A 15,082-nucleotide genomic window follows, 5' to 3' on the forward strand; every position below is an offset into this window, starting at 1 on the left:
TCACTTTGTTAAGCTTCTCCTGCTGGACTGAAACTCCAGCATGTTAGTGTCCAGTCCATTGTGCGCCTGCCTGTTTTGCTTGTAACCTCTTAAAATGAAGCAATATGTACTCCCATTTTGTGGCCTCAGTGTAGATATGACTTGTGAGCATTTCATGTTTTTATTTTAGGCAAAACAAAACATTACAGAACAAAGGAGATGGACCACAATAACAAGGAATTAAAAAGGAAGCAAGACAGACAACTGTAATGAGATGTAATATAATGGAGCGGAAATAACCGGAAATAATCACCGAAATTAAAAACTGTAATAATGGAACTGGTAAAAAAAAAAGAGGAAAGTAACAATGTGGTGAAAATAAACTGTTTACACAGATAAGAGAGACGTGCACATTATGGGATCTAAAATATGGCTCTTGACTACAATCTAGTGACAACAGAAGGAAATTACAACTAGATTACCTAAATCATGTTCCTCTCTCCTCTTTCTCTTTCTCCCAATGAGCTTTTAAATAGCAACTTTTATACTACAATTAAACAAAAAATATTAATTACAGGCTTACCTCCTATTAGATATCTGATACAGTACTACAGAGATAAAGTATGTCTGAAGCTATACTGTAGAAGAATTAGGAAAATGTTTGCTAGGTCTAAATTAATCTTTAATAAGGTTAAAATGTATCCTGCAGAGTTTTTTATCACTAGCATTATGGAGACATGGTTTTACAAGTGGGTTCTAGTTTTGTTTAGCAGGTATAATGTTTATCATATTCACCATGTTAGTTGTGTTCGTTTCTAACATTTGTTAATCAGCACTAAACAGAAAGTACAGCTGAGGATGCTGGGAATTAGTTTTTCAGCTATTTGGTCATAAACCAAAGAAGCAAATAACACATCCAATAGTTGTCAAGATATGTCACAAAATGACACCCTGGTTCTGGTGCAGGGTTAAAGTCGGGATCACCAAAGTCAGTAGGATGCATCCTCTGGGAACCATAAATGTCAGTAAAAACTTTTATGGCAATCCATCAAATAGTTGTTGAACTATTTCAGTCTGGACTCTGGACCAAAGTGGTGGACCAGTTGACAGCCCAACCAACCACAGACTAACTTTGCCATCCCTAGAGCCTAGCACATTTAAAAATGACAGAAAGCACAGATTAGACGTTCCGGTTGTGTTCAGCACTTTTGTTGACTGTACTGTACAATGCAGCTGGATCCTCCACAGTTTCCTGACTTCTGGTCCTGAGAAAAAAAGATAAAGATATAGTATTAACTCAAACTGTTGTGAAAATATTGTGAGCCAGGTTCAGGTGTGATGAAGACGTTTCAAGAGACTGATGAAGGCTTACACAGCATGGTTTAATGAGACTCGGCCGAGGAGATGCAGTGCCAGCACACAACGTGTGAACACATGAAATGCCAACACCAAATCTGAAGGGTACTTCCTGTCTGATATTTATCCTTCCTAGACCTACACAGATTCACTAAGTGTCCAAATAAGTGTCCTTTTCTACATAGCCAGTCAGTCTGTAATGAAACAACATAAAGATAATCTTGACCTTGGGTTACCTAACAGATGTATAACAGTGCATCCTTATCAACTCAGCTGCATCAGTCAGCCGACAAGCAGGCAGAGAGGAGAGACAGAGTCTGGCCTACAGTTTTGGAGAGGCCCTGGCTGTCACCTTTGGCTTCCTTTAGCTCAGCAATTGACCCTATCATGACCTGCGGAAACCTGGGTCATAGTACCCTTAAATTCCTTCACAAATACAAACAGTGATAATGAAAATGTAAAGAAAACAAGCAAATGCAACAGGAATGAAAGTGTTAAAATGAAATACTTGATCATCAGCTCCATTAACTGCATGCCATGTTGAGGTTTTAGTGAGGATAATGTTCCTGTGAGAGGAGCTGCTCACCTTGGGGCAGTACTGGCACTGTCAAATTGGACGGCAGCGTACTCAACAACTTCTTCCTCCTCCTCTTCCTTGTGTCTTCGGGGGACAGCTGGTATGATGTTGGAGTAGACAGCATCTGTCTGGTTATTGGAGAAGTGGAAACTGGCATAATGAAGGTCATCCTGTTCCCTGTCGTCTGGTCTATCTCCAGGCTCAGATGATTGCTTGGAGGATCTCTTTTTCCTGGTTAGAATGAATTAAAAACCAAGGAAATAATAATTCATCTGCCAACCTGGCTGCTAACAAGACTCTGGTATTCAATGTAAAATGCATCAGTAAAACAAATCTACTCACCCTATCAGTAGGAGGACAGAGAGCCATATGATAGCCAGGAAAACAGCAGATGTTGTTCCAAAGACTGCTGATTTCCATACTCCTGGGAACACTGGAATAAGACAAAATGACTCATTTGAGTGTGTTCAGATGTTTGGCCACATAGCGTGATATAACAAAAATATTTTTCTTTGCACATGTATGTTCTTTTGAAAGATCTTTTGCCATCTTAAAAGACACATTACATTACACAATGTCCTCCTGTATCCCCAAGCTCTCCCTGGCCAGCAGGAAGATTTAACCCCTTTACTGTCTCCCTGGTCTGTCCTATGACCTTCTCTCAATCACATGTGCATGGCTAAATCTGGACACCCTGGCATCATCTCAAATCTCTCCTCTAAATGAAAATCTGCCTCATTTTGACAGCTTGAATCAATGACTTTAGCTTTCCTAATTTTTGTGAAAAGAACAACAACTAGTGCGAACAAAGCTGCAGTATTTTTCTGACTTGAAATTCACTTTGCCTGTTTGTTTGGTATTTTAGTGCAAATGTTGCAGGTGAGGTGCAAACAACTGGGAGTTTCAAATAAGGCAGTGCAAAGCTCAATTACTCTGAACTGTATTCCACTTCACCCAGCCCTTTTGTACAATGTGTCTCGGCTCCTATAAGAACTAAAACAGGGGAAAACAGCCACAAGATCGAGGAAGAACACCAACACTACAGGGGATACGGAAAAGAAGATCTAACGCAACAACATTGTGATTCCATTCGTGTGTCTGGAATATCAGAGAAACTCAGGAGGATTTTCAGCGAACACCACATCCCTGTGTTTCTTAACCCAAGAACACGCTAAGACAGATTCTGGTTCACCCTAAAGACCGCACACCCAAACACGAGAAAAGCAATCTAGTGTATGCGGTCCAATGCAGTGAGCAATGCACAGATCTGTATATATAATAATAATAATAATAATCCTTATTTGTAGAGCACTTTTCAAAAACAAGTTACAAAGTGCTTTAACATGTGTAAAGAATAATACAAAAAAAAGATAAGAGCATGAAAATTTAATATAAAATTAGTAAAATACAATAAAATAAAAGGGATAAAATAAAGTCAAATAAGATCGGGAAAAGCTCTCCTATAAAAGTATGTTTTAAGAAGGGACTTAAAAGAGTTCACTGACTCAGCCGACCTGATTTCCTCGGGCAGGCTGTTCCAGAGCCTCGGGGCCCTGACAGCAAACGCTCTGTCCCCTTTAGTTTTCAGTCGAGACTCTGGAACAGACAACAACCTCTGCCCGAGGATCTCAAGGTACGTGCTGGTGCGTATGGGACTAAAAGGTCAGAAATATAACAAGGCGAGAGGCCATGAAGAGCTTTAAAAGTGATCAATAGAATTTTAAAGTCAATTCTAAAACATACTGGGAGCCAGTGTAATGAAGCTAAAATAGGAGTAATGTGGTCATATTTCTTTGTTCTGGTTAAAAGCCTGGCAGCTGAGTTCTGGACAGTCTGGAGTCGATCAATAGATTTTTGGGTTAAACAGGTGAAAAGGCTGTTGCAATAATCCAGGCGTGATGAGATGAAGGCGTGTAAAATGGTCTCGGTGTCCTTAAAAGTTAACATAGATCGAATTTTAGCTATATTTCTAAGTTGATAAAAACATGATTGAACAAGCTTTGTGGTGTGCTGCTCGAAATTTAAATTACTATCAAACCAAACACCAAGGTTCTTTGCCACAGGCTTAATGTGATTTACTAGGGAACCAGCAGATGGCAGTATTTGATTTGCCATCTGCTGAGACCCGATGACCAGGATTTCTGTTTTGTCTGAGTTCAGCTGGAGGAAATTATTTGACATCCATTTTTTAACTTCACAAAGGCAGTTGTTAAGTGAACTCAGCATTCCAGGGTCTGTGGATCTGACGGGCAAGTATATTTGTGTGTCATCAGCATAAATATGAAAAGAAATGCCATGTTTATGGATAATATGTCCAAGGGGAAGCAGATACAAGGAAAACAAAATGGGTCCTAAGACCGACCCCTGAGGCACACCATATTTAACTGGACAGAATGAAGAGACATAGTTGTTTACAGACACGCAAAACTTCCTATTTGACAGGTAGGATGAAAACCATTCTAGAGCAGTACCAGAGATCCCCACCCAGTGCCTCAGTCTGTCTAACATGATGTTGTGATCAATGGTGTCAAAAGCAGCGCTAAGGTCCAGGAGTACAGGACTGAGCACATACCTTCATCAGCAGACATTAAAAGGTCATTGGTGACTTTAAGCAGGGCAGTCTCAGTGCTGTGGTACTTCCTAAAACCAGACTGAAACTTTTCAAATATTTTGTTATTTTCCAGCACAGTGAGCAGCTGTTTGGACACAATTCTTTCTAGAATCTTTGCAATAAAAGGCAGTTTTGAAATTGGTCTAAAATTTGTGGGAGGGAGGGATCTAAACCAGGTTTCTTTAAAAGTGGGTTCACGCAAGCCGTTTTAAAATAATCAGGGACACAACCAGTAGATAGGGAGCTGTTGAAAACAGAGATCAAATGGGGCCCAACAGAATCTATTACTTTAGTAAAATTTTGTAGGTATTATATCAAGTGGGCTGGAGGACACTCTCATTTGTGATATGTTTTTAAAAGCTCAGACAAGTCGATGGGATAAAACTGGTTAAAACTCTGTTGTTGCTGGTGAGGAACCTCTGAGTAAGAGGCCACGGGGGTAATAGAGGCTCTGATTGACACCACCTTATTGGTAAAATAAGATAAAAACAATTCACAGTCATCATTACTTCCAGCTGAGGCACAAGGAGGGGTTGGGTTTACCAGCTGATCCACAGTCTTAAACAGAAACCTGGGATTGTTTATGTGTAGTAATGAGTTCAGAAAAATAGTGTGTTCTCGCATCCTTAACCATTTATTGTAGTTAATTAATAAATCCTTCAGACTGAGGTAATGGACTTGGAGACTGGATTTTTTCCATCTGCGCTCTGCTTTCCTGCATTCCCTTTTTAGGCTGCGAATGCTGTCATTTATCCAGGGTTGCTTACTAGCTTTAGACGTAGGCCTAACCTTTAGAGGAGCAGTAATATTTAGTGACGACAAGCAGATATGATTGAAGTGATCGACCAGATTGTTGGTGTTGGAATCAGACAGGTGTTGGCTTTGGCTCTGAAAGAATGCGCAAAACTTTGAAACACTTTGTTCATTAAAGATGCGACAACACACGGAGCTTGGTGAGGCGGCATGAGTAACAGGCGAATCGCAGCTAAAAACAATACATCTGTGGTCAGATATGGTCATGTCCACTAATTCCACAGAGGAAATGCTGACACCCAGGGTAAAAACCAAGTCCAGTGTATGACCACGGTTATGTGTTTGCCCTTTGACATGTTGTTTGAAGTTAAAAGAAGTGGCCATATTTAAAAAGTCAGTTGCATTAACATTGTTGGGGTCATCAACATGAATATTAAAATCGCCACAAAGAACAATTCTGTCATAATTTAAAACCAGAGTAGATAAAAATTCAGGAAGTTCTGATAAAAATCCTCCAGGCGGTTTTGGGGGGCGATAAATTATAACAAATATGATAGGTTGCAGCCCTCCAAGTTTAAGAGTGAGAACTTCAAAGGAGTTAAATTCATCACAGCGTACTTGATGACATTTAAAATTTTTCCTATACACGCTTACTAGCCTACCACCACGACCACTGACCCTCGGTTGACTAAAGCAATCATATTGAGGCGGACACAGTTCAGCTAGCTGGCTATAGTCATTCATTTGCAACCAGGATTCAGTTAAAAACATAAAATCTAGATTTGCAGACAAGATAAAATCATTTAAGATAAAAGTCTTACTTGAAAGTGATCTCACATTGAAGAGAGCCATTTTAAATGAGTTTGTTCTGGGTGCTGGAGTTGGTGCAGTTGTCCTAATCCTTAAGAGATTACTAATATTTCTGTGTGGGATGTGCACATTTCGGTTTACTGGTCTATGCGTGATGATGACAGGAATAGAAGTCTGTGGAACAGCGCTGGGAGCAGACGGCTTTACATGCCAGCAGGTGGAGACAGTTGTTTGTGGCAGTGAGGCAGAGATCTGTTCAGTGAGCGGTGGTGTGTCCAGGTGTGCTGCATGAATGATTAGTCATTCACGTAAGTCACGTGTGGACCGCACCACATGCTGTATGTGCGCAGCTAACATTTCTGAGCCCCGTTTGTTTGGGTGAAGTCCGTCTGTCTTAAAAAGAGACATTCTTTGCCAGAAAATATTAAAATTATCCACATAAAACACACGGTGAGCCCTGCAGGCGGACTGGAGCCAGTCGTGGAGGCCAAGGAGTCTACTGAAGCGGCCAGCACCGCGACCAACTGTGGGAATGGGACCAGAGATAAAAACGGACTTTCCGCACTGCTTTAAAAAGTTAAGAAGACGGTTAAAATCTGATTTTGTCAGCTCAGACTGCCGAAGAGCTGTGTCATTTGTTCCGACATGGACTATCACTCTTGTGATGGAGGACGGGAGCGACGGCATTAGGTCCTGGAGTGTTTTTAAAATGTCAGCCGTGGTGGCACCGGGGAAGCAGTGAGTGGTAGCGTTAAAGAAACGGATGTTTCTGGTTATGGAGTCACCAATTATTAGTGTGGTTGGGGAGAAAAGGGGACGAGGAGATGCCGGTTGTGGGGTTCCAGAGCAGGACTGAGCAGAATCTGGTTCAACACTGCGTGCGGACTGAGGATGGAGTGTGTGAGCTGCCGAGTGTTGTGTTGGAGTAGCAGTAACAGACCTGAGAGAAGGGCTACCCGACGGTGCAGGGTAGAGACGGCTCCGGAGCGTCTGAGCACAGCCTCCTTCAGGATCCTACGTCGGGAAGCGGAGGTTTTTGACCGGGATGACGGCCGCCGATCAGGTCCGGCGGCAGACCGGCGGCCCAGTGCAGGAGATGTAGCCGGTGGAGGAGATGCAACAGTGTCGGCAGGCACTGTGCGCCGAAAGAGATCCGTATCAGGGAGACTCGAAGCCGCAGGTGAATCCGCTGGATGGACCGGAGTGTCGTTAGACAAGGCTGCATAGCGGTTGGAGAGGCCGATGTGTGGAGGAGAGGCAGCCCCATCCGAGCCTCTCTTAAAGCCACGGACCACCACTTCAGCCCAGGTTGACTGATGCTTCGGAGTCGAGCAGGAGGAAAGCCTGGGAAGGCTAGAGGGGTCCCATAACACGGTGTCCTGGATGTTAGCGGTTGTGCTAAGAGAAACAATCTGTTTGGCTTGTACTGAAGCCACATCCATAAAGCCAGTCAGCAGGGAATCTTTCTCTTTGAGTTCCTCTGAAAGTCGTCGGATGTCTTCCATAAGGTCAGCAATCTTCTTGTTCGCTTTCTTAAGGAGTGAGCAGTCCTCAAGGGGCAGAGTTATCTCGGCTTGCATAGTCACCGGAGCTTTGTTGCGATCAGTAGCGTTGATCGCGTTTTTACGGTCATCTAGCTTAAAATCCATGTCGGATGACTAAAATCCTTAACCCACGTAAAACTTAAATAAAGTTAAGTTAAATAAAGGATATAAAAAATGTAACGAAAAAAGTGGATTAAAACTGGATAAGAGTCCGGTTCAAGACGGAGCTTCCGACAGGTGGCTACAGACGCCAACGCATGCGCAGAGTGCAGATTACGTCAGCAATTACGTCAGAGATCTTGTGACAAGATATATTGAGGAAACTAAACAACCGCTACACAAACGCATGGCTCAACACTGAAGGGCCAAATCCTCAGGACAGATCCCAGCAGTTTACCTACATCTGAAGGATAAAAGTGCACATTTTAGACAGAGAGGATGGTCGGTTTGAAAGAGGTGTGAAGATATTCATTTACACCCGGGTTGAGAAGCCGTCGCTTAACAGTGGAGGGGGTCTGCGACACCACTTGTCCCCCATTTACAATGCTGTCCTTTCATCCCTTCCCAGGAAACTTAACAAACGTTCACTTTTGGCCTCAGGTGAGGATGCCAACGATGGTCATTCAGACTTGGCCTCAGGTGACTCTAATGACCATAATGACTGTTATTACAAATGCCAGGAGCACTAAGAACCAGCAGTATCGATCATCTTGGCAAACGACCCCACAGAGGTTAAACAGCTGAGTTTCCCTACCTTCTAGTATCTTCAACTAAGTCCAGTTGCCCTTGATTTTAACCTTAGACTGCTTATGATAACGTTGTTCTCATCAAGTTTATTGCAGAGATCCAGGAATCTAGAAGTGTCACATGGACGGTTTAACTCACATAGGGCCTCATTTAATTGCACCCCTTAATCTCCCCACTTTTCATTAAGATGTGTGATGAGTACATGTGTAAGTGAAGTGAAAAACTTACCTGCCACAACTATCAGATGTAAGGTGGAGTTATGACGTCCTCTTCTGTTCTGGGCTTCACAGTAATAATTCCCACTGTGTTCAGCTCTGAAGTCAGTGATGGTGAAGTTCTGTCCTGATGCTTTTGGTGAGTCTTCATTCTCCTTGTACCAGGTATAATTAGCTGCTGGGTTAGCATCACTGCTGCAGGTCAGAGTCACTGAACTGCCCTCCACTATCTCAGCAGAGGGACTCACTGACACAGAGGGAAGCTTTGGAGCATCTGTATTACATGAATATAGATTATCATAAGTTGATGCATATTTGGCAGGATGTGGAAAGTTGATCGTGGTCTAAATGTACTGAAGCTGCTCAGTGAATTACAGCAGAAAACTTGAAGCAGGCAGGTAAAATCTTTTCGTTGTCGAGTTAAAGGGATACTCCAGAGATTTAGTTTTGCACTTCCTATGGCACATATGGACGTGCCACCCTGGAGGAGCTGGACTACCTGTGCAACTTGAATGGGCTGCATATTGCGTCATGCAACCAGTAGTGACGAGGACGCTAACAAAATGCAAAACTAAAGAACAATCAGTCAGGAAGGGTAAGGAGAGAACAACTGTCTGCGGCCACCACGTGCAAAACCATTCATTTTTGGGGGGTTGTCTTGCTGTTGCCGCTCCAAAAACAGGTGATTCACAATTACTTAATATGCTTCCTAATTGGACAGATTGATATCCCAGAAGTTCACTTGACATGATGTTATACTGTGATGATATTTTTAGAGTGTATTTAATCTCTCAATAGCATTAAACCTGTGTTTCACTCACATTTCACATTAATAAAGATGTATTCAGTTGTCTTCCTCCCCAGCTGGTTCTCAGCTGCACAGTAATACTCTCCAGAGTCAGAGGACTGGATGGAGCTGAAGACAAGCTGTGATTCTTTACTGAGATCTTCATGGTCTGGATTTTTAGTCCTCTTGTACCAGATATAGTTAGCTGCTGGCTTAGCATCACAGCTACAAGTCAGATTTACTGAACTGCCCTCCACTAAATCACCAGAGGGACTCGCTGACACAGAGGGAAACTTTGGAGCATCTGCAGGAGATATTAACATACATTAACTTTAAAATGTTTTTGTAAAACAGTCTTTTGTTGTTGATAGTTCAATCCTAAAGAGAATCATTTATTCAGGAAGAAATTAAAGAAAGAAAAACAGATTACATTTCCATTTTCTTTTAGATGTTTGATTATTGCTGCTGCCCAGAGTTGCTGTGGTCACAAAAATTCTGAAGACTTTGTGTTTCTTCTGGTGTTTCCTGAACCAATTACACACCTTTATAGTAAAAGATGATTTCCTTTTTTTCTTTTATATTTACTAACTATTTGCTAATAATTATTTTGTGAGGAAAGTATCCCTCATTCAAATTGTTGTGGAACTAGTGCTTAAAAATTAAAACAAAAAGCTTGAGTGAACTAAACTGCACAAACACACACACAATTACTGTCACCCATTAAAGACACATATATTCATGATACAGCATTAGTTACACTACTCCACCAGATGGTGTCATGTCAGTGGAAGACTGGATGTAAACTCACACACTGAAGGAGAGCGGGACTTCTCATATCCTCGTACAGCACAGGAAAAGCTGCCTTTCTAACTGTCAACACATACAAGCACACAGATGCAAGTAACCTTCATAAGATGTTGAAAACTTGAAACTAAACTGATAAATATTCAGATGAAAATGCTACCTGTGACAAAACTTCATTTAGTAACTGGACCTTTGAGCCTAGATTTTCTTCATGAAACATTTACAGCACTGATTGCTTGATATTGATCCTTTGGAACAAAAACTATTTAAATGAAAATGTTACCTGTGACAGACAGAGTGACTCCAAGTAAACCAGTATATTTCCCAAGTTCTTGGTTTGTTATGAACCTGAACTTGTACTCAGCTGAGTCGCTCTCTCTCAGGTCTGTGATTCTCAGAGTGCAGCGTTTGTTCTGACAAATATACTCCACACGACCTTAATATTCTGGGTCCGTTTTCAGATCCACATAAACTTTATTACTCTCTTTCGTAAACCAGAATGTTTCCTGAACTTTGGTATCATGATTATTTAAGCTGGATGGATATGTGTAGGTACATTTTATGTCCACTGTTGATCCTTTTAAGGCACAGATCTGAGTTGGAGTGTAAGTCACTCCCCAGCCATTCTGACTCTGTACCACTGAAAAACAGATGACATCAGAAACCAAAATCAGATTCAAAACATCAGAGAACAAACTTATTTTCATATATTTATTTTTGTAAAACTTAACTGAACTACTGCACATGTACAAAACTGCATTGGGAGTCAAACCCTTTGCCATGGAGAATTAACAGTCTACAGGTTTTCATGTCATTTTAAAGACTTTTAGAGGCAGAGGGGAGAAAACCTGTAGACTGTCGGCTCTCCATGGCACAAGACTGGACAACTTGTGTAGGTTCTATGTAATATCCTGTAAGACAAAGAGGATCAAGGTACCAGCGTGTTTTTGGGAACAGCTATCCTGGATAAGCAGTGTCACAAAAACGTATCTCTGTAACTAGAACTGAAAAAGAATAACGTATTTTATCAGGTGTTTCAGTTTTTATTGATACAATAGGAATATTTATCAATGTTGGTGCAACAGCTTCGGTCCATTCATTTAAGACATAGAAAAGGACATTAGGGGGGAATCGGAGGAGCATTTATTTACTTTTTGCTCACTAAAACCTTGTATTAAATATTTGTTGGAGATCATACACCCTAACTCTGAAGTCTCATGGAGGGGATGATGGCACAGACATAACTATTGTTGACTAGCTATCAGTTTTTAAAGATCAAGTCATCAAATCCGTCTAATTTAAAAAATAAATTCACTTTGTGGTATGGCTGCTGACTGAAGGCCTTCCCCATAACATCAGATATAGCTGATAGCTGATCCAGGGTCCCTGCACACATGATGGAAGCGTGTGTGCAGGGGGAATTTAAAAAAGCATCATCAATGGAGATCTGATAGGACGATTCACCATGGCAACAGGTAAACAAGCCTCTATTTTAACCCAGTGATGCTCAAAACGTGGACCATGATGTTTCTCTTAAATCACAGGATGAAAGGAGTCACTTAGTTAACAATAATACTTTTTATTCAGCGTAGTCTGCGTATTCATCATTTACCAGACTTGAATTTCTGTAATGTTGCATTGGGTTTTAATTATATTTATTCACCTGTAACCTGACAGGGACAAAATACCACTGGCAATAACTGAAGATGAAAATATAGATAAGACACAGTTTAGTCATGGACCTATGATTAGTCCGACCCAGTAATAATAATTTTGGTCATTTGCAGTTGAAAATGTGTCTCTGTTCAAACTGACTGTAATGTTTTAGACGTCCAGCCTATTTTATGTAAAAAAATTATGCTCATTTCACATTTAGATACAATGCTTCTATGGGTGGAGCCTGATTCAAAGCTTCGCAGCGAAACATGCAATTTTGTCTATATGTTAGTGTCAACGTTTAATTTTACATAGAACCACCAGTTTTCTGACAATAAGTTAATATACAGCCAATTACAATATACATTTCAATGTTTGATGCTTTAACTAAACATGTGTAAAGAAAAACACTTTCAATAAATGTTTTTAAAGTGCGTAGATAAATCCAAAATTACCCTGGGTCGTCATGTGTAGGCGTAGCTTGTATGTTTGTGGTGGCAGAAGAGGAACACTTGCTGAAAAGATGGAGCCCCAGCTTCACTGGTGTTGTGCCGAGTTGTCGTGGGACTTTTGGATAATTTATCACCGTTGATGAACCGCACAAAGAATATTATATCGTTTTTAGACCCGCGAGGAACCGCGACGCGCATGCAGTTGTCGGCAGCACGGCATGCACGTAAAACTCTGCACAAGACCGGTGAATGGCAGGAGGGAGGGAGGGAGAGAGGGGGGAGAGAGAGAGGTCAAAAATAAGCCTCAGTTTAGCTTTAGGGACAGCCCTAAACATGACAAATGATTGTTCATTGATCAGTTAGGCTACAGGCATATAGATTAGTTTGATTGAAACAGTGATTACTGCAGTAGTGTAGGCCACTAAATGTTTCAGTGTAACTGTTGCTGCCTTAATGTCCACAGAGTCACAGTGATACACAGAAGGACAGAGTAGCCCGTATAGATTTTATCTGTGCTGAGGATGAATCCACAATGTCGCTGTCTCAGTCCTTACATTGATGACAGATTGATCATAAAAGTGGTCATGTTGAAGATCATGTTTGGGTACGGAACCTATATCTAACTGGGACTTTGATGTTTGCAAAAACTTCTGCAAATGAATGTGTTCTGTTTGTGTTTTGGTATCGACAGTATGAATGAGGAAATGAAACGCTGCGTCAGACCGCTGCTTCAGGCTCCGCAGGAGGGGAAGAGTCAGAGAAACTCAGCATTTGTTGAAGAAAACCTTCTCCCGAGCAGCTTAGCTGCAGCTGAGTTACTGATCTCGTTTTTTCATGATTTCAGCCCTGCCACGCCCAGAGGCTTTCCCATAGTGCCGTCACCGACGCAGTGTCTCGTTCCCCTTCTCGGAGAACAAGGGTTACATACGTAACCCGAGACGTTCTATTTCATCATTTCAGACGATGGCATGTAATACTTATTTTGTCCAATTGGGGGAGCTCAGGTTACATGATGATAGCTTGGATTAACCCAAAGACAATCTTTGCTCAGGAGCTGTGGAATTTGGTTAGTTAACATAAAATTCAAGCTGGCACATTAATAGAGTATAGGATGAAATTTCTTTATCATATCTTTTCTAAAGGAAGTGTCAAAGTATTGTGACCAAGCATTGGTTACGCATAAAATGAAAGAATGTCATTAACCTTGCTGAAAATTAAAACACTGCAAAATTAACTTATTTAGATTCTTTTCAGCAACAATATCAACAACAGATATCAACAACAAGGTAACATAACTACTAACTTAAGAGGCAGCGCCACTACTAACTTAGCAAGGATTATTATTTAAAGAGAATTACAGTTTATAATGAAACATTGTTTTTGCTCAAGAAGGAAAGAGTTGTTAAGTACCCCTTTCACATTCCTGGCTTATGACATTTGCGCATCAGCTAAAAGAAGAGACAGGAGTGGTGTTTTATGGCCCAGCCATTCTATGGGAAAAAGGGATCAGAAGTCCGGTACTTTGATGTCCTGAGGCACCCTATAGGGAGAGGGATTGGACACTTCTTTTTGCTGTCCTGCTAAGTGTCTGTTGACACCTTTACAGCGTCCTTAAGCAATGCATGTCTGATTGAGTCTCTGCAGACCCTTTACCAAACCCCAGGCGATGTCTCTAGTATTTGCATGTCAAAAGGCCAAAACTTTCACGGATAATTCAATTCAAACAAACAAAAAGACTTAAGAAAAATAACGCATCAAACTTGTAGCAACGCTAACAAGAGGCACGTGTTCACAGCACTGCCCCCCCCCCCCCCCCCCAAAAAAAAACCAAAAGAAACATTCCTATAAAGAAAGAAAACCCTCTACTTGGTTTGGCCCGGTAATGTCATCCATGACCACCCTATTCCTATAAAACAGGAAATGCTTAGGCCGGCCCTTCCCCAAACAATTATCCTGCATGGTGGAACTGAACAAAGGAACAAACAATTGTAAGTATTAACACAGGAAAACAATTAAACCATGTTTAAACTAATAAAATGGAACTGAAACTAACTTTGCTGTCGACTGTAACATAATGCAAACACAAACAACCCGGGATCGTAAGTGGTGCACTTTTACACAAGCTATGATAAATAACCAAATGGCCTGTATGGGACAAGTGGTGAGCAAACCCACTTCGTCACACAAACTATGAACTTTCTATCTATTTAAGAGAGTGTAACAAACTTCACTTCACTGCACTTCAAAACATCCAACCACCAACAAAGACCATCTAAGGAAATCTTATCGTAAATGTGGTCATAGTTTAGGGTCTGTCAGTGATGCTAAACTAAACAGGAACAGAAGAAAACACAGTTTGATGAATCGCTTGGATGCACACCATGGGTTCAAATTGATGTGCTGCATCAGTGTGGAAAAAAGTCACATGATGCAGTCTTATTGACTGTATAAGACCTATTTTTCAAAAAAAAATCTGTTTATTTTAATTAAAATACAGGTCAAATACTAATAAAACGTTACATGAAAAGACTAAATGTTACAAAAGTCAGACAAATTATATTTAAAGGTGAATGCAAAAACACTTTACATATTCTAAAAAGCAGACCCATGCAGTGTAAATAACAAAGTAAGTTTCTCTAGGGCATATAATTAATTTGTAAATTTGTAAATGCAATATCTGTTTTGGTCATTAGGTTTTGTTGACTGTGCTGTACAATGCAGCTGGATCCTCTCCAGTTTCCTGACCTCTGGTTCTGAAAAAAACAGAAGATATTGTTTGAAAAAATATAAT

General features: G+C 41.0%; 1 protein-coding gene and 1 long non-coding RNA gene across 2 annotated transcripts in view; both read right to left on the minus strand.

The window, feature by feature from the left end:
- Positions 1-696: 696 nt before the first annotated feature.
- LOC119899182 lies at positions 697-2,374 on the minus strand. Its single transcript, XR_005443740.1, has 3 exons — positions 2,255-2,374; positions 1,922-2,143; positions 697-1,244 (listed from the first exon to the last, which is right to left on the minus strand). It is a non-coding gene; the product is annotated as an uncharacterized LOC119899182 (long non-coding RNA).
- Positions 2,375-8,249: 5,875 nt separating this feature from the next.
- LOC119892631 (Fc receptor-like protein 5) overlaps positions 8,250-15,082 on the minus strand; it is a 43,502-nt gene continuing 36,669 nt past the window's right edge. The window contains 3 exon segments of the mRNA XM_038704815.1: positions 8,250-8,275; positions 8,606-8,866; positions 9,414-9,550. Coding sequence (XP_038560743.1) covers positions 8,250-8,275; positions 8,606-8,866; positions 9,414-9,550 — 424 coding nt within the window.

The sequence above is a fragment of the Micropterus salmoides genome, unplaced genomic scaffold, assembly GCF_014851395.1.
Source record: "Micropterus salmoides isolate LMB-PRFRI ecotype aquatic unplaced genomic scaffold, ASM1485139v1 Ms_hic_scaffold_1, whole genome shotgun sequence".
In the NCBI taxonomy this organism is placed as follows: Eukaryota; Metazoa; Chordata; class Actinopteri; order Centrarchiformes; family Centrarchidae; genus Micropterus; species Micropterus salmoides.